This window comes from Oncorhynchus mykiss, chromosome 13 (genome assembly GCF_013265735.2).
Source record: "Oncorhynchus mykiss isolate Arlee chromosome 13, USDA_OmykA_1.1, whole genome shotgun sequence".
NCBI lineage: Eukaryota > Metazoa > Chordata > Actinopteri > Salmoniformes > Salmonidae > Oncorhynchus > Oncorhynchus mykiss.
Genome location: NC_048577.1, coordinates 63,682,004 through 63,700,722, shown reverse-complemented (window position 1 = coordinate 63,700,722; position 18,719 = coordinate 63,682,004). Strand labels below are relative to the sequence as shown.

Sequence of the window (18,719 nt, the reverse complement as noted above, 5' to 3'; positions counted from 1 at the left end):
ACTTACGTCATCAAGTCGCGCCTCATTGTTTTGGAAAGCAAGCATGGCTGGTTCAGTAACTGGCGTAGCTGTGCCTAAACATTCTTTATCAAAACTACAATCTTTAAATGGACTTTTTGCCATTTATAAAAAGGAAGGACCTACGTCTGCTGATGTTTTAAACTCATTAAAAGAGACACTCCTCAAAGAGGCCGGTGTGAAAGATCCTAATCCCAGAAAAAGGAAGAAGCAAGCTCTGAAAATGGGGCATGGCGGAACTCTGGACAGCGCAGCCTCTGGTGTGCTCGTTGTTGGGATTGGAAATGGAACAAAGATGCTTAGTACTATGCTTGCTGGTTCAAAGAAATACCTGGCTGTTGGAGAGTTGGGGAAAGCAACAGACACCCTTGACGCCACAGGCAAGGTGGTTCATGAGAAGCTCTATGATCACATTACCAGGGAAGCCTTTGAGGAGAAGTTGAAGCAGTTCACTGGGGACATCATGCAGGTTCCTCCACTGTACTCTGCACTGAAGAAGGATGGCAAGCGTCTTTCTGTCCTGCTGAAGCAAGGCCACGAGGTGGAAGCCAAACCTGCACGGCCGGTCACAGTGTATAACCTGTCGCTGCAGGACTTCACCCCCCCCCTCTTCACTCTTGATGTTGAATGCGGTGGTGGATTTTATATCAGAAGCTTGGTGGACGACCTGGGAAAAGCGCTCTCGTCGTGTGCCCACGTGAGGAAGCTGATCCGGACCAAACAGGGTCAGTTTACCCTTGACGACCACACGCTGCAGGAGGAACACTGGACACTACAACACATCGTTCAGTCCATGCAGCCCTGTCCCGGGTCAGAGGTCACCAAGGAGGATGGCACAAAACCAAGCCCAAACCTGGGGGTTAAACGGACCCTGAATGCCCAGGTGAAGGGGGATAAGAATGGCAAAGATGAAAAGGGGGAGTTATAACCCCCCCACAAAGTCACAATGTCCCCTCTATATGAGAGCTTAAGGCGGCGTTTTGGTTCCCGGAGGTGTGCACTTGTTCACTCCCTCTCATGCATGTTAAAGCATTGGTTTGGTGCAAGCATGGCTGGTTGGAATTTCCAACATATTCCTCATGCCGGTCGATTCTTTGGCGGAAGCCAGTTGAACCAGTCCCTGCACTGTTACATGCATCATTTTTGTTGATGTGTGTATTACTAGAATATGATATCGTCATTGGAATTGACAGAAGACAATTTTAATGTTTTTTTGTTTTGTTTATAGATTAATTAATTTATCATTTTTAAATATTGGTTTTATTTTCATGAATTGTACTGTCTTATTTTGTCATGCATTTTGAGGTTTTGTTTTGAATACTGTTCCAATCAAAGATCTCTACACCATCTAGTGTTGGCACAAGATAAGACATGGAAGCAACTTGAAATGTAACTCCCATTCCTTTGTAATTGACAGCAGTGCATGCCAGAATTAATAAACAACAAAAAGTCTCCACATATTTTTGTTAATTTTTTTTGCAGATGTTTTGTTGTAAACACAGAGATAGTGTTTCTCGTATTTAGGTCATTATAACCTAGTCATGTTTGGTTTTCTTAGTATGTTCATTGGGCCCCCAAGAAGCCTTGCACATATGAAGTTGCTAGAGAGCACATTCAAATTCTCAATAAGACATTGGTTAAGTTCAATCCACTGTACATTTATTTGAGGAGACTACACTGAACAAAAATAAAAACAAAGTCCTGGTCCCATGTTTCATGAGCTGAAATAATAGACATTTTCCATATGCACAAAAAGCTTATTTCAGTCCAATCTTGTGCACATTTGTTTACATCCCTGTTAGTCAGCATTTCTCCTTTGCCACGATAATCCATCCACCTGACAGGTGTGGCATATCAAGAAGCTGATTAAACTGCATTGTCATTACACAGGTGCACCTTGTGCTGGGGACACTAAAAGGCCACTAAAATGTGCAGTTTTGTCACAACACAATGCCACAGCTTAAGTTTTGAGGGAGTGTGCAATTGACATGCTGACTGTAGGAATGTCCACCAGAGCTGTCCACCAGAGAATATAATGTTCATTTCTCTACCATAAGCTGCTTCCAATGTCGATTTAGAGAATTTGGCAGTCTGTCCAACCGGCCTCACAACCGCAGACCACTTCTAACCACGCCAGACAAGGAACACCACATCCGGCTTCTTCACCTGAGGAATCATCTGAGACCAGCCACCCGGACAGCTAATGAAACTGGGTTTGCACAACTGAAGAATTTTTGCACAAACTGTCAGAAACCGTCTCAGGGAAGCTCATCTGCGTGCTTGTCTTCCTCACCAGGGTCATGACCTGACTAGTTTGACGTCGTGACCGACTTCAGTGGGCAAATGCTCACCTTCGATTGCAACTGGTGTGCTGGAGAAGTGTGCTCTTCATGGATGAATCCCGTTTTCAACTGTACTGGGCAGATGGCACAGTGTGTATGGTGTCGTTTGGGGCGAGCAGGCTGCTTATGTCAATGTTGTGAACAGAGTGCCCCATGGTGGCGGTGGGGTTATGGTATGGGCAGGCATAAACTATGGACAATGAACACAATTGCATTTTATCTATGGCAATGTCAATGCACAGAGATACCGTGATGAGATCCTGAGGCCCATTGTCATGCCATTCATCCGCCGCCATCACCTCATGTTTCAGAACGATAATGTATGGCCCCATGTCGCAAGGATCTAACTGTACACAATTCCTGGAAGCTGAAAATGTCCTAGTTTTTCCATGGCTTACATACTCACCAGAAATGTCACCCATTGAGCATGTTTGGGATGCCCTGGATCGACAAGTATGACAGCGTGTTCCAGTTCCCGCCAATATCCAGCAATTTCGCACAGCCATTGAAGAGGGGAGGCGGCAACGAGTGGGAACATGGACGAAAATGCACTTGCTGAATTGAGACTCTTAATGAAATGAGACTCGTAATACACTGAACTAAAATCTAAATGCAAAATGCAACAATTTAAAAGATTTGACTGAGTTACAGTTCATATAAGGAAATCAGAGAATTTAAATTAATTCATTAGTCTCTAATCAATGGACTTTACATGACTGGGAAGACCGATATGTGTCTGTTGGTCACAGATAGCTTAAAGAAAAGGTCAGGGAGTGGATCAGAAAATCAGTCAGTATCTGTTGTGACCACCATTTGCCTCCTGCAGCGTAACACATCTCCTTTGCGTAGAGTTGATCAGGCTGTTGATTGTAGCCTGCGGAATGCAGCTATTTATTACATCCATGTGGAGGAGGAGTCTCATTTCAGCAAGTGCATTTTCATCCATGTTCCCACTCGTTGCCCTCTCCTCAAGAAATGTGTGGAGTGGTTGAAAAACAAGTTTTAATGACTCCAACCTACGTGTATGTAAACATCCGACTTCAACTGTAGAAACTACTACTGTAGATACTTCTACCCCCAAGCCATAAGACTGCTGAACAATTCATAAAATCGCCACCGGACAACTTACATTACCCCCCCCCCCTCCCCAGCCTGAATTAAATACAGCCTGATTAAATTGAGATTGTGTGTTACTGACCTACACACAATACCCCATAGTGTCAAAGTGGAATTTCGTTTTTAGACATTTTGCCAAATTAATAAAATATGAAATGCTGAAATGTCAAGTCAAAAAGTGTTCAACCCCTTTGTTATGGCAAGCCTAAATTAGTTCAGGAGTAAAAATGTACTTAACAAATCACATAATAAGTTGCATGGACTCATTCTGTGTTCAATAATAGTGGTTAACATGATTTTTGAATGACTATCCCATCTCAGGTATCCCACAGCATATTGGTAAGCTTGTCACCTGTAAGGTCCCTCAATCGGGCACAGATTCAACCACAAAAACCAGGGAGATGTTTCAATGCCTCACAAAGAAGGGCACTGATTGGTCGATGTGTAAAATGTTTGTTTTTTTTAAAGCAGAAGCTGAATATCCATTTGGGCATGGTGAAGTTATTAGGCTTTGGATGTTTTATAAATACACCTAGTCACTACAAATATACAGTTGTCTTTCCAAACTCAGTTGCCGGAGAGGAAGGAAACTGCTCAGGGATTTCACAATGAGGCCTATGGAAATTTTAAAACAGTTCAGAGTTTAAATGGTTTGATATGAGAGAACTGAGGATGGATCAACGACATTGTAGTTACCCTAAACACTAACCTAAATGACAGAGTGGAAAGGAAGCCTGTACAGAAATAAAATAGTCCAAAACATGCATCCTGTTTGCAACAAGGCACTTACGTAAAACTGCAAAAAATGTGGCAAAGAACTGAACTGCTTGTCCTGAATACAAAGCACCATGTTTGGGGAAAATCCAACACCGCACATCACTGAGTACCACTCTCCATATTTTCAAGCATGGTGGTGGCTGCATCATGTTGGTATGCTTGTCATCGGCAAGGACTAGGGATTTTTTATTAGGATGAAAACCAATGCAATACAGCTAAACACAGGCAAATTCTTAGAGAAAACCTGGTTCAGTCTGCTTTCCAAACAGACACTGGGAGACGATTTCACCTTTCAGCAGGACAATAACCTAAAACATTAAATGTTCCTGAGTGTACTAGTAACAGTTTTGACTTGAATCATTTTTAAAGATATATGGCAAGACTTGAAAATGGCGGTCTAGAAATTATCAACATCCAACTTGACAGAGCTTGAATAATTTAAAGAATAATGGGCAAATACTGTACAATTCAGCTGTGTAAATCTCTTCGACTTACCCAGAAAGACTCACAGCTGTAAAGACTCACAGCTGTAAAGACTCACAGCTGTAAAGACTCACAGCTGTAAAGACTCACAGCTGTAAAGACTCACAGCTGTAAAGACTCACAGCTGTAATCGCTGCCAAAGGTGTTTCTAACAGGTATTGACTCAGTGGTGTGAATACTTATATAGTCAAGATATATTCCTGTTTTATTTTTCATTTGTAATAAATGGTCTGAATTTCTACCACCTTGGTATTAGTTTTATTTTATTATCATTGACCAAAAATTACAATTAAATCCAGTTTAATCCTACTTTTTAACACAACAAAAAGTGGAAAAAGTCAAGGGGTGTGAACACTTTCTGAAGGCACAGACAAAGTTTTGTTCCATTGTTAGATCATTAGCCAGCTTTTGACATTCTTTTAAAATGAAGCGGCTATACAGTATATAGGACATTATTTTACATTCTTTGTTCACAAAATATAACAAGAGGAATAAAGTAGAGATACAACATAACAGTACTGCAAACCCATGATCCATTCTGTTCTCAAGTATACTACATTAGCTTAGCACCTAAGTATGGCCACAAACTTTTCTATAACGCCTCTCCCTCCCCACCCAGTGGCACATATACTTTCTGAAAGACAATGCTTAGATGTACTGTAGGCTACTTGACTATGAGAGAAATGGTTGATGTTGGGGATTGAAGTCTAAGCCCAAGATAAAGGGGCTCAGTGAATGTGGTGTGGAATGCGTACAGGTGGGTCAGTTTGTCAGACTCCGAGGAGATGTTGTAGAAGGACAGGATGCCGGCCGGCCAGTCCAGAAACACCCCTATTCTATAGGACTCATTTGATTTGATTTCAGGGAGCCGTAAATTGTGAATAATTTTTTTATGCTGGGCAAGGAACTTATCCTTTGAGGCGTACAAAGCCCAAGAAACAGCATTCTGTCCCAGCGTTACATTCTCCCCGGCTCCTTTCCTCTCTAATATCTTGTAGGCCATGCCTATATGTACGTCGTGTAGACACTCAACCTCCAGGTAATGACGCCCGCAGAGGCCCTTCTCGCACAGCACCTGGTTGCAGTTATCAAACCTCTCTTCGGTGAAGGGATAGTCCTGCTTCTTCCTCTGGTGGGTCACCTTCCTGTTCCCCTCAGACAGGGACAGGAAATCGTTTACTGTGCTGAGGTCTAGTGTGACCTCAATGGCATCTGAAATTTGTAGATTAGAAGTTTCAGTTACCTGCTACACAAGCTTTGCTGTCACACTTGGCACTATTATAAATTGGTACATAGTCCTCCTATATGCCAAATATTCTACAGAGATCAATGTGAATCACTGTGTTCATAAAGGTGAGAATGATAAATGGACATTTACTCACATTTCTGCAGACCCGGTTTATTCCTGCTCTCTCCTCCGTGGTCCATGCTGGAAAACACACAAAATAAAGAGGTATTAATGAAAGCCTGGAAATGCTCATACCACTCAGGGGATGCAGTATAATAACACTAGGATGTAACAAGGATCATATCTACAAGGTTGAATTAGTTTAATTAAATAGTTTAATTGTTAAAGTTCTAATCTCTCAATGTTTAGCTCTACTCATTAATATAATATTAATATTAATTATACTGCTCTACTCATTAATATAATATTAATATTAATTCTACTGCTCTACTCATTAATATTTTATTCAGAGTCACGTTTGTATTTTTACTCAATCTAACTCACTTCAGCTGAAGCGGGAAATCCAATTCAACGGTTCCGAGGGGATTGTAGCTCAGATCCAGCTCTTTCATCTGGAAGCATGCTGACCTCAAAGCTATGGCCAGGACAGAGGACACATCCTCAGGTAATGTGATCAAACAGCCAGATAGCCTATAAATGAGAATAGGAAAAATAATTATGGAAAGCATACAAATTTGTTTTCACCATTAAAACTAGAAACATTGAAGAACCATCTATATCCATAGGTCAGCACAGTGATCAGCACAGAGATCAATCAGCACAGTGGTCAGCACAGTGGTCAGCACAGTGGTCAGCACAGTGGTGAACCCCTTCAAAATATGTCATTATCTTATTTGGTACTGATGTACATACCTCAGTGCTTGCAGCTTGCAACACTTGTGGAGGGCAAAAGCAAGCAACTCTGCCCCCGGGTCCCCAAGGTCATTGCAGCTGAGGTCCAAGTTCAGGAGTTTTGAGGTGGGACAAGTCAGCACTTCGCAGATTGCCATGACACCGCCAACTCCCACATGATTGTGGCTGAGGTTCAGGGTTTCCACCTTGCAGTTGGGGTTCCGCAGCCCACAGCAGAGTCGGATCACCCCTTCATCTCCCAGGTTGTTGTGTCCCAGGTCCAAGACTGTCAGGTGGGAATTCTCAGACTGAAGAACGGAGGCTACAGTGTTACACTCCAGTGCTGTGATGTCACAAAAGTTGAGTCTGTGAAAAAAATTGAGTTCTTAATTGCCATTCAACTTATACTGTACGTTGTGCGATGTAAACATGCTACACAAATAGTGAGTGATACTTACAACGCTCTGGTGCAAGACAGCAAAGCAGGAGTCAGTCTGCGAAAAGCTTCCTCAGAAGTTTTGTTATTCCTGAAGTCAAACTCGTCAGGCTTTTCTGACATAATGAACATATACGCCAGGAGAGAACACTGAAATGGAGTTGGCTGTGTGTCGGAAGGCGAGACTTGGTTGTTGTTGTCATTCTGTAGAATGGTGCGGTCCTTCAGCTGAAGCAGACAGTGGATCAAGTTGATGCATCTCTCTGGAGAGAGGTCCTTCCTTTTCAACATCTTGATATATCCGATTAACTTTTTGTTGCATTCTGAACCACTGGTTGTTTTTCCCAGAATGTCTTGAAGGATTGCCCGGCTGGAGTCGTGAGAGATCCCGAAAAGGAAGCGCGCGAAAAGGTCCAGGTGTCCATTTTTACTATCTAATGCCCTGTCCAGAGCACCTTTGAGAAAACCTAACAAAGTGGCCCCTTTCCTCTTTTTGATTACGGCTTTCACTGAGTCAATCCTACCATTTTCAAATTCATGAAATGCGTACAGCGCAGCAAAGAACTCCTGAACACTTAAGTGTACAAAACAATACACTTTCTTTGGATACAGTCCATGCTCTAATTCAACAAGTTCTGTACACAGGCCAGGGCATGTAGCAGCTTCCATGACACTAATGCCACAGTTTGTCAAGTCCTGTTCTGTAAAGAGCACGTTTTGACTGTCCAGGTTCTGATACGCTAGCTTTCCCAATTTCAAAATTATGTCTTTGACATCAAAGAAAGTTGTTTCCCCTGTGTTGGTCCATGCTTCTCGAAACTGATACTTGTTTGAATCTTAATGTAATGCATGTACATTTCAGAGAGGGTTGTGGGTAAAGATCGAGGCTTTGGCCCACTCTTGCTGTCTTTACTCAGTATATCCTGAAGCACAGTTACTGCCATCTAGCAGAACACCGGTACATGGCACATGATGTAGAGGCTCCGGGTTGCTTTTATGTCTGAGATGATGCGGCTGGCCATCTCTGGATCTCTGATGTGTTTCCTGAAGTACTCGTCCTTTTGAGCATCATTGAACCCTCTGATCTCTGTAACTCGTTGACAATAAACTCTGGGGATCTGATTGGCCGCTACTGGACGGGAGGTTATCCAGAGGAGAGCCCCAGGGAGAAGACGGCCAGTGATGAGGTTTGTAAGCAAAACGTCCAGTGAAGCAGACTCAGACACATCAGATATCAGCCTGTTTTCAATTTCATCAAACTCGAGTGGCAGTTGGCTCTCATCCAGGCCGTCAAGGATGAACAAAACCTTATGTTCATCATACATCTTCCTAACGTTTATGTCTGTAAGTAAAGGGTAGAAGAGCTGAAGAAGTTCATGCAGACTGCACGGGCCTTTTCTCAAATTCAGCTCCCGGAAAGATAGGAGGAATAGAAAATCTAGATCTTGATTTTCTTTTCCATTTGCCCAGTCCAAGTTGAGCTTCTGAGCTGCCACAGTTTTCCCAATGCCAGCGATTCCCTTTGTCATCACACATCTGATAGTTTCGTCTTCGGCAGGCTTGAAGAGATCTTGGCATTTTATGACAGACGCCTCAGAGTAGTCTTTGAGGTGTGCCGTCTCGGCCTGCCACACCTCGTGTTCCTTATTGATGCTGGTAGAATCACAGGTGACCATGTACAACTCTGTGTAGACCTTGTTAAGGACTGATGTGCTTTGGGTTTCAATACCCTCTAGTATGGTTTCAGACTTAATCTTCTGGCGTTTTTTGATCTCGTCTCTGATGTGAAGGATGTCTTCAAAAAGAGCAAAATAAATAAATATGAAAGTGTTATTTTGGGTGAAATTAGTCTGTTTTTCTGCTCTGGGATAACAACTGATTTTTACTTACTCTGTTTCTCCTTGCTCTGGTCATACACTGGCACCTACAGGAATTAGCAAAACAGTCATTTAGATTTCAAATACAGTGTTTCAATAACATAGAGTTAATGCTGGCTACAGTCCATAATCTTCTAAAGATTGTCTATAAGAAATCCCTTTCATTACCTGCTGGTCAATCATCTCCCCTCCAGGCACATGGCCTAGAGATAAAATACATGTCATAAACATTGCAATAAACTAGGATAGAAGAGCAATTTACAAAGATGTATACAATTTATAAACTAGGATAGAAGAGCAACTTACAAAGATGTATACAACTTATAAACTAGGATAGAAGAGCAACTTACAAAGATGTATACAATTTATAAACTAGGATAGAAGAGCAACTTACAAAGATGTATACAACTTATAAACTAGGATAGAAGAGCAACTTACAAAGATGTATACAACTTATAAACTAGGATAGAAGAGCAACTTACAAAGATGTATACAACTTATAAACTAGGATAGAAGAGCAACTTACAAAGATGTATACAACTTATAAACTAGGATAGAAGAGCAACTTACAAAGATGTATACAACTTATAAACTAGGATAGAAGAGCAACTTACAAAGATGTATACAACTTATAAACTAGGATAGAAGAGCAACTTACAAAGATGTATACAACTTATAAACTAGGATAGAAGAGCAACTTACAAAGATGTATACAATTTATAAAACAGTGATCCACCCAGGTTTTGCCCCAAAAGTCCTGACACCTTCTCTCACCATAAATATTTGTGGTACAACTTAAATGCAAGTCCTTTCCAACTGAACACCTTGTTAGCATTGGTGCATTAACGTTGCTTCCATTAGTTGCGGTGTTTGAACACCGAGCGCCACTTGGCATTGCGTCGAGTGGTCCTCCAGCGTGGTTGGCCTTAGACAGAGATGTCACATCCATCACAGGGAAAGAAACAATAACATATTAGCCTCGTCACCCCATACCATAGAGATGTACTAGACAGCTCATCTTCTATCTTCAGCAATGGCCACTTCTGTGACAACAAGGCCAGAGCCATTGTGGGTTTTCTTTACTTCTATGAGTGTAGTGACACTTCATAAATAAACTGAATAGGATCATACCACCACCTACTGTGCTAGAGTGTAGCTGCATACTGTGCTGCAGTGTGTTTAGTCTAAACAGGTACAGAGACAAGGTTGGTGATTTACTGCCATCTACAGTTACAGAATGTTCACGCAGCAGTATAATTAATTGGCTGATTCCTCCTGCTGACCTGAATGGAATTCTGTGACCCCTCCTGCTGACCTGAATGGAATTCTGTGATCCCTCCTAATACATACCAAGCCCCACCCAGTTGACTACTCAAAATGGTGAAAGCATCAATGGCAGTGCCAATGATAGTGTTTTTCTATGTCCCAAACACATATTTAGGAACATTCAGAATCCCCGTAGCTGGAAAGAACACACAAAAAAAGCCCAATTACCTGTTGGTCATCCATTGAGATTGTCTGGTTCTCTTTCTTCTCAAAGCCTATGGAGGAAAGACGTATCTCTTTGGTGAATCATTTAGCATTGATTAGAGAGAGAGAGAGATTAAGATTGTTTTATGAATTCTCCATTGAAAACACTGTTTTAAGTAGGCTCAATCAAAATCCAGGAAACCAGCCCATAAGATCGCTGCCTGCACCTGCCCGCCCGTCCAACATCACTACTCTGGACGGTTCTGTCTTAGAATATGTGGACAACTACAAATACATAGGTGTCTGGTTAGACTGTAAACTCCTCCTTCCAGACTCACATCAAACATCTCCAATCCAAAGTTAAATCTAGAATTGGCTTCCTATTTCGCAACAAAGCATCCTTCACTCATGCTGCCAAACATACCCTCGTAAAACTGACCATCCTACCGATCCTTGACGACTTCATTTACAAAATAGCCTCCAATACCCTACTCAATAAATTGGATGCAGTCTATCACAGTGCCATCCATTGACACCAAAGCCCCATATACTACCCACCACTGCGACCTGTACGCTCTCGTTGGCTGGCCTTCGTTTCATACTCGTCGCCAAACCCACTGGCTCCAGGTCATCTACAAGACCCTGCTAGGTAAAGTCCCCCCTTATCTCAGCTCGCTGGTCACCATAGCAGCACCCACCAGTAGCACGCACTCCAGCAGGTATATCTCTCTGGTCACCCATAAAACCAATTCTTACTTTATTCTGAGGGGAGTTTACCGGATGTGGTATGCTAAACAATTATGCTTACAACTTTATTAGAAGAAAATAAAATGCTACTGGTTAATATTATAATCAAGACTAAGCCAAGACTAAGCCCAAAATCCCTCCTTTACTCCTGTGTGAACTCATACATTTCAGTTATTGAGTATTAATGCCGAAACTCACCTTGTTGACTTCGTCTCCGTTTACTCCGACATTTACTGTCTTTTAGAAGTGAGGACACAATGTGACAGGCCTTTTCTCCATATTTCTTCATCAGTACTGACACAATGTCTTTCACTCCCATCATCTCAACACTCTTATCATCCATCTTCCTACACAGATGGTGTCGAAATCGTATGAACTTCTTCGACTTCAACATTTTCAGTTTGGCCCGGACCTCTGCTTTGACCCGTTTGCAAATATCCTTTCCTGCTGACATCTGAAGACAAACACAATAAATACAAATCATTTAGAGTGCATGCACAGTCTGGTTCACAGGACCTTTCAATCCCCCATGAACATAAACATATTACTGTCAGTGGTAGACTACAGTAAAGCCCGACAACTATTAAAGCACTCCTCCACAATGAGAGTATTAGTTGGGTCGGTGATGACGGTATTAGTTGGGTCGGTGATGACCGTATTAGTTGGGTCGGTGATGACCGTATTAGTTGGGTCGGTGATGACCGTATTAGTTGGGTCGGTGATGACCGTATTAGTTGGGTCGGTGATGACCGTATTAGTTGGGTCAGTGATGACCGTATTAGTTGGGTCAGTGATGACCGTATTAGTTGGGTCGGTGATGACGGTATTAGTTTGGACAGTGATGACAGTATTAGTTGGGTCAGTGATGACGGTATTAGTTGGGACGGTGATGACGGTATTAGTTGGGTCGGTGATGACCGTATTAGTTTGGACGGTGATGACGGTATTAGTTGGGACGGTGATGACGGTATTAGTTGGGTCGGTGATGACGGTATTAGTTGGGTCGGTGATGACGGTATTAGTTGGGTCGGTGATGACCGTATTAGTTGGGTCGGTGATCATAACACAGACTGATGTGACAAACACATTTTTTTTGCCAGATCAAAGCATTATTTGTTCTGATGTCATTTTAACTGAAAAATGTAAGGTCGTAACACTGACGTGAGATGTATGCATAACTGTCTTGATTAACTAGCACTTGTATTTCGCCTTGCCAGCCTCGCCCTAATGTGGATGCTAGCAAGCATGCTAGGTATTGCTAGTTATCAATAGCCAATCCAGTAGCTGCTGGATGCTAAAGTGAGCTTCAATTGGTCAATAGCGCCGCGATATCGCAAAGTATTTGCATAGAGTTCAGCTTTCCCCAACTTTGGTCCCCACCCTGTTCACGTCGCCCAACGGTCCTCCCCCCGCTTCACTTCGCTCCATTAAAAATGAATGGGGCGACGAAACAACGTAAAGCGTCCACATATTCAGAGTCTACAGACAGACCACCATCAGAAGGGGATGCAATGCCAGAACAAAATTCCCAACAAACTCTGCGTGCAAGTCCTTTATTCTATTGAAATGTGTTGACAGTTGGAGAAATGGTTTGAGAATCCTAAAAAAGACGACCTATGAAAGCCAACGGTCTGATATTCTAGAACACTGCTGTGCATATGGTACATGGTTAAAAGCCTCTGCATGGTCAATCCGACCTCTGCATTGGCAGTGCAGCATCCATACTTCCTGCTCTTCCCGGAGCAGCAGAGCTGTTGTGAATGAAGTTGTGAGGAAAGTGTGTTTGTGTTTATACAGGATCTCCCGCCCCCACCTACTGTCAACCAATCATGTCAATGCTGAGCTATACGGAGCCCTCTGCATTGTTACAACATTTGAGAGGTGCACAGCAATGCGGTACAGAGCTCAATTTGGCCTCTACGTGCCTTTGGAGGCTCCACAATTGTGTCATCCTCCATAAGGAGCCTCCGATCACATTTTCAGATCAATCTGGTCAATCTGATGTCTGCATTGGACTTGCAGTATTTACAGTGATATGGCCTCTGCAGAAGTCAGGGCATTCATACTTCTTGTGCTTCGCCTTGCAGATCTGTTGTGAAGGAAGTTGTCAAGGAAGTGAGTTTGTGTTTATAGAGGTCCTCACGCCCCTCATCTGGCATCAACCAATAATGTCAATGTGGAGCTATACCGAGCCCTCCACATTGTTACAAAATTTGAGTGGCGCCTGCACAGTGATACTATGCTCAAATTGGCCTCTGCGTGCCTCTGGAAGCTACAAAATTGCATCACACCATCAAATCACATTAAAGATAAAGCATAAATTGGATTACTCATGCCATTTATCTGGATAGGCAGAGACGTATGAATTACTTCTGTGATTTAATGGAATGTAAACATTTTTATGTAATTACAGCAACTACTTAAAACCTAATGAAGTGTAATTTCATATCAGTTGTTCATTGAGGAGACACTTTTATTATTTCCCCCTCCTACCAGAAATGGGCGTGTCGACGGAAGTGAAGATTTGAGAGCCAGGGCTTTTGAAATGGCCGCAAACTCTGATCAGTTGCTGAATCTCAATGTCTTGGAGTGCACTGGAGAATGTAGCCTGCAGTAGCCTCATATTCTGAACCAAATCAACTATGCTTTTAGGACTACTCTAATGGACAGTTCAAGCGAGTCTCAGAAGCCTTGTACACGTTTTAATGTCGACTAGCATTTCGCTACACTCGCATTAACATCTGCTAACCATGTGTATGTGACAAATAAAATTAGATTTGATTTGATGGACCTAAAGGATTCACTTCAATGAAGAGTTGCTCAATCCCTGCGACATTTCACTTGACCGTTTCGTAGGCGACAGCAACAATAATCCATTGATAAATCAAGTATTAACTCGAAACCAAACATAATCCTCACACTAGCGCACATTAATTACCACAAACAAGACTAAATAAACAAATAGTCTAGTATTATTGTAGCTTGTAGGCTACTAACAGTGCACCATTCGCGTCAAATGCAAGGATAGTGGTAGTTGCATTCTTACAGCCCATGCAATTCAGACAGTAGCCTAAATTAACGACAAAAAGTCATTTTATTGTCATACATAAAAGGGTTAGCAACCTACCTTCAGATTTGATGATTTCTCAAATCGTTTGCCTCTGCTGCTGTTTCACTCAACGAAAAAATGTCCATTCACATGATTGTCTGTCTGCGTTGTTTTCTCTTCAACTGTCTCGAAATATCACGACTAAATACCAAATCAAGTGGCTTAAAGTAATAAAAACGTACTGTGGCTACATAATTCTACGGAAAAGGACATGCGTTTGATTGTTTCTTTCTGGTAACGTGTCGCCTTCGGATTCAATAGAACTGCCTCCTCGTTGTGGGTGGAGTATGAAAGTCAGTCCCTCCCTTCCCTCATTCTCAGAAATGTGCATTTAATAAGTAATACATTTGTTCCCCGTTGAAAGCAGGCTTTTAAAAAATATAATAAAGAATTATAAAAGTGTGTGTGTGTGTATATATATATATATATACATATATATATATACATATATACATATATATATATATATATATATATATATACACATATATACATATACATACACATATATATATATATACATATATAGTGTAAAGACCCTGCCGCACGAGCATGCTTTTGCGGCACAGTCGATAGCGCGCCGGACCTCGGGCTCAAAGGTCGAGGACTCGAGACCTGCTCCCTGCTGTTTCATTACATTGGTGTCAGAAGTGGGATTTGTGGGGGGGGGCTGTGTAGAGACCCGCACAGACAGCTGTGTGTTATGTGTTAGGCTAGTAGGTTGTTGTGTTGTACTTACCAGTACCCAGTGTTCGCGGGGTCCGACAAACCAATCAACCTGCTATCTGCCAATCACGGGAATGCCTGGAATGTTCTGATACCGGGCATCCTGGTGGTTGGCGGAGTGTCGTGGAGGGGGGGTTGGGCAGATGGAACATTGGAGGTTAAGACCAGGTTTAGCCTTTGTTCTCTCTCTTACGTCTGGGCTTCACAAGAGAAGGTCACGATTAGCTTGTGGGTTATCTTTCATTTATTTGGCGTGGGCTACGGCCAAACAGTACCCTGTGTAAAGTTGGTTTAATAAACCGTCAATTCGTAAACTCAATCCTCTGTCTGGACAATTGTTCCTTTATGATCTAGTCAGGTCATTACAATATATACAGTTGAAGTCGGATGTTTACATACACATAGGTTCGAGTCATTAAAACTCGTTTTTCAACCACTCCACAAATGTCTTTGTTAGCAAACTATAGTTTTGGCAAGTCGGTTAAGACATCTACTTGGACACAACTATTTTCCAACGATTATTTACATACAGATTATTTCACTTATAATTCACTGTATCACAATTTCAGTGGGTCAGAAGTTTACATACATTAAATTGACTGTGCCTTTAAACAGCTTGGAAAATCCCAGAAAATGATGGCTTTAGAAGCTTCTGATAGGCTAATTGACATCATTTGAGTAATTTGGAGGTGTCCCTGTGGATGTATTTCAAGGCCTACCTTCAAAACTTAGCTTGACATCATGGGAAAATCAAAAGAAATCAGAAAAAAAATTGGAGACCTCTACAAGTCTGGTCCATCCTTGGGAGCAATTTCCAAACACCTGAAGGTACCACATTCATCTGAAAAAACAATTGTACACAAGTATAAACACTATGTGCAGCCATCATACCACTCGTTCTGTCTCCAAGAGATGAATATTTTTTTAGTGTATCTTTATTTAACTAGATAAGTCAGTTAAGAACAAATTCTTATTTTCAATGATAGGTTAACTGCCTGTTCAGGGGTAGAACAACAGATTTGAACGGGGATTTGAACTTGCAACCTTTTGGTTATTAGTCCAACACTCTAACCACTAGACTACCCTGCTGCCCCATACTTTGGTGCGAAAAGTGCAAATAAATCCCAGAACAACAACACCAAAGGACCATGTGAAGATGCTGGAGGAAACAGGTACAAAAGTATGTATACCCACAGTAAAATGAGTCCTATATCGACATAACCTGAAAGGCCCATCAGCAAGGAAGAAGCCACTGCTCCAAAACCGCTATAAAAAAGCCAGATTACAGTTTGCAACTGCACATGAGGACAAAGATCGAACTTTTTGGAGAAATGTCCTCAGGTCTGATGAAACAGATATAGAACTGTTTGGCCATAATGACCAACTTTATGTTTGGAGGAAAAAGGGGGAGGCTTGTAAGCAGAAGCCGTAACACCATCCCGACCGTGAAGCACAGGGTGGTAGCATAATGTTGTGGGGAAGAAGCTGATTAAACTGCATTGTCATTACACAGGTGCACCTTGTGCTGGGGACACTAAAAGGCCACTAAAATGTGCAGTTTTGTCACAACACAATGCCACAGCTTAAGTTTTGAGGGAGTGTTCAATTGACATGCTGATTGTAGGAATGTCCACCAGAGCTGTCCACCAGAGAATATAATGTTCATTTCTCTACCATAAGCTGCTTCCAATGTCGATTTAGAGAATTTGGCAGTCTGTCCAACCGGCCTCACAACCGCAGACCACTTCTAACCACGCCAGACAAGGAACACCACATCCGGCTTCTTCACCTGAGGAATCATCTGAGACCAGCCACCCGGACAGCTAATGAAACTGGGTTTGCACAACTGAAGAATTTTTGCACAAACTGTCAGAAACCGTCTCAGGGAAGCTCATCTGCGTGCTTGTCTTCCTCACCAGGGTCATGACCTGACTAGTTTGACGTCGTGACCGACTTCAGTGGGCAAATGCTCACCTTCGATTGCAACTGGTGTGCTGGAGAAGTGTGCTCTTCATGGATGAATCCCGTTTTCAACTGTACTGGGCAGATGGCACAGTGTGTATGGTGTCGTTTGGGGCGAGCAGGCTGCTTATGTCAATGTTGTGAACAGAGTGCCCCATGGTGGCGGTGGGGTTATGGTATGGGCAGGCATAAGCTATGGACAATGAACACAATTGCATTTTATCTATGGCAATGTCAATGCACAGAGATACCGTGATGAGATCCTGAGGCCCATTGTCATGCCATTCATCCGCCGCCATCACCTCATGTGTCAGCATGATAATGTATGGCCCCATGTCGCAAGGATCTAACTGTACACAATTCCTGGAACCTGAAAATGTCCTAGTTTTTCCATGGCTTACATACTCACCAGAAATGTCACCCATTGAGCATGTTTGGGATGCCCTGGATCGACAAGTATGACAGCGTGTTCCAGTTCCCGCCAATATCCAGCAATTTCGCACAGCCATTGAAGAGGAGAGGCGGCAACGAGTGGGAACATGGACGAAAATGCACTTGCTGAATTGAGACTTAATGAAATGAGACTCTTAATACACTGAACTAAAATCTAAATGCAAAATGCAACAATTTAAAAGATTTGACTGAGTTACAGTTCATATAAGGAAATCAGAGAATTTAAATTAATTCATTAGTCTCTAATCAATGGACTTTACATGACTGGGAAGACCGATATGTGTCTGTTGGTCACAGATAGCTTAAAGAAAAGGTCAGGGAGTGGATCAGAAAATCAGTCAGTATCTGTTGTGACCACCATTTGCCTCCTGCAGCGTAACACATCTCCTTTGCGTAGAGTTGATCAGGCTGTTGATTGTAGCCTGCGGAATGCAGCTATTTATTACATCCATGTGGAGAAGGAGTCTCATTTCAGCAAGTGCATTTTCGTCCATGTTCCCACTTGTTGCCCTCTCCTCAAGAAATGTGTGGAGTGGTTGAAAAACAAGTTTTAATGACTCCAACCTACGTGTATGTAAACATCCGACTTCAACTGTAGAAACTACTACTGTAGATACTTCTACCCCCAAGCCATAAGACTGCTGAACAATTCATAAAATCGCCTCCGGACAACTTACATTACCCCCCCCCCCCCAGCCTGAATTAAATACAGCTTGATTAAATTGAGATTGTGTGTTACTGACCTACACACAATACCCCATAGTGTCAAAGTGGAATTTCGTTTTTAGACATTTTGCCAAATTAATAAAATATGAAATGCTGAAATGTCAAGTCAAAAAGTGTTCAACCCCTTTGTTATGGCAAGCCTAAATTAGTTCAGGAGTAAAAATGTACTTAACAAATCACATAATAAGTTGCATGGACTCATTCTGTGTTCAATAATAGTGGTTAACATGATTTTTGAATGACTATCCCATCTCGGGTATCCCACAGCATATTGGTAAGCTTGTCACCTGTAAGGTCCCTCAATCGGGCACAGATTCAACCACAAAAACCAGGGAGATGTTTCAATGCCTCACAAAGAAGGGCACTGATTGGTCGATGTGTAAAATGTTTTTTTTTT

The 18,719-nt window shown here is 42.2% G+C and overlaps 3 protein-coding genes across 3 annotated transcripts; 1 reads left to right on the top strand and 2 right to left on the bottom strand.

The window, feature by feature from the left end:
* Nucleotides 1-7: 7 nt before the first annotated feature.
* Nucleotides 8-1,476, top strand: trub1 (TruB pseudouridine (psi) synthase family member 1). The gene has a single exon (XM_036941887.1). The coding sequence runs from the start codon at nucleotides 44-46 to the stop codon at nucleotides 944-946; it is 903 nt and encodes a 300-aa protein (XP_036797782.1). The 5' UTR covers nucleotides 8-43; the 3' UTR covers nucleotides 947-1,476.
* A 3,495-nt stretch (nucleotides 1,477-4,971) lies between these two features.
* Nucleotides 4,972-8,343, bottom strand: LOC110487418 (NACHT, LRR and PYD domains-containing protein 12). Its single transcript, XM_036941886.1, has 5 exons — nucleotides 7,275-8,343; nucleotides 6,838-7,182; nucleotides 6,469-6,615; nucleotides 6,119-6,165; nucleotides 4,972-5,948 (listed from the first exon to the last, which is right to left on the bottom strand). The coding sequence occupies exons 1-5, from the start codon at nucleotides 7,919-7,921 to the stop codon at nucleotides 5,401-5,403; spliced, it is 1,734 nt and encodes a 577-aa protein (XP_036797781.1). The 5' UTR covers nucleotides 7,922-8,343; the 3' UTR covers nucleotides 4,972-5,400.
* On the bottom strand, nucleotides 8,197-14,714 carry LOC118936377 (NACHT, LRR and PYD domains-containing protein 3-like). Its single transcript, XM_036939778.1, has 7 exons — nucleotides 14,474-14,714; nucleotides 11,545-11,800; nucleotides 10,624-10,670; nucleotides 9,904-10,054; nucleotides 9,298-9,332; nucleotides 9,143-9,176; nucleotides 8,197-9,047 (listed from the first exon to the last, which is right to left on the bottom strand). Exons 2-7 carry the CDS (start codon nucleotides 11,798-11,800, stop codon nucleotides 8,197-8,199), a joined length of 1,374 nt encoding a protein of 457 aa, XP_036795673.1. The 5' UTR covers nucleotides 14,474-14,714.
* Nucleotides 14,715-18,719: the final 4,005 nt, after the last annotated feature.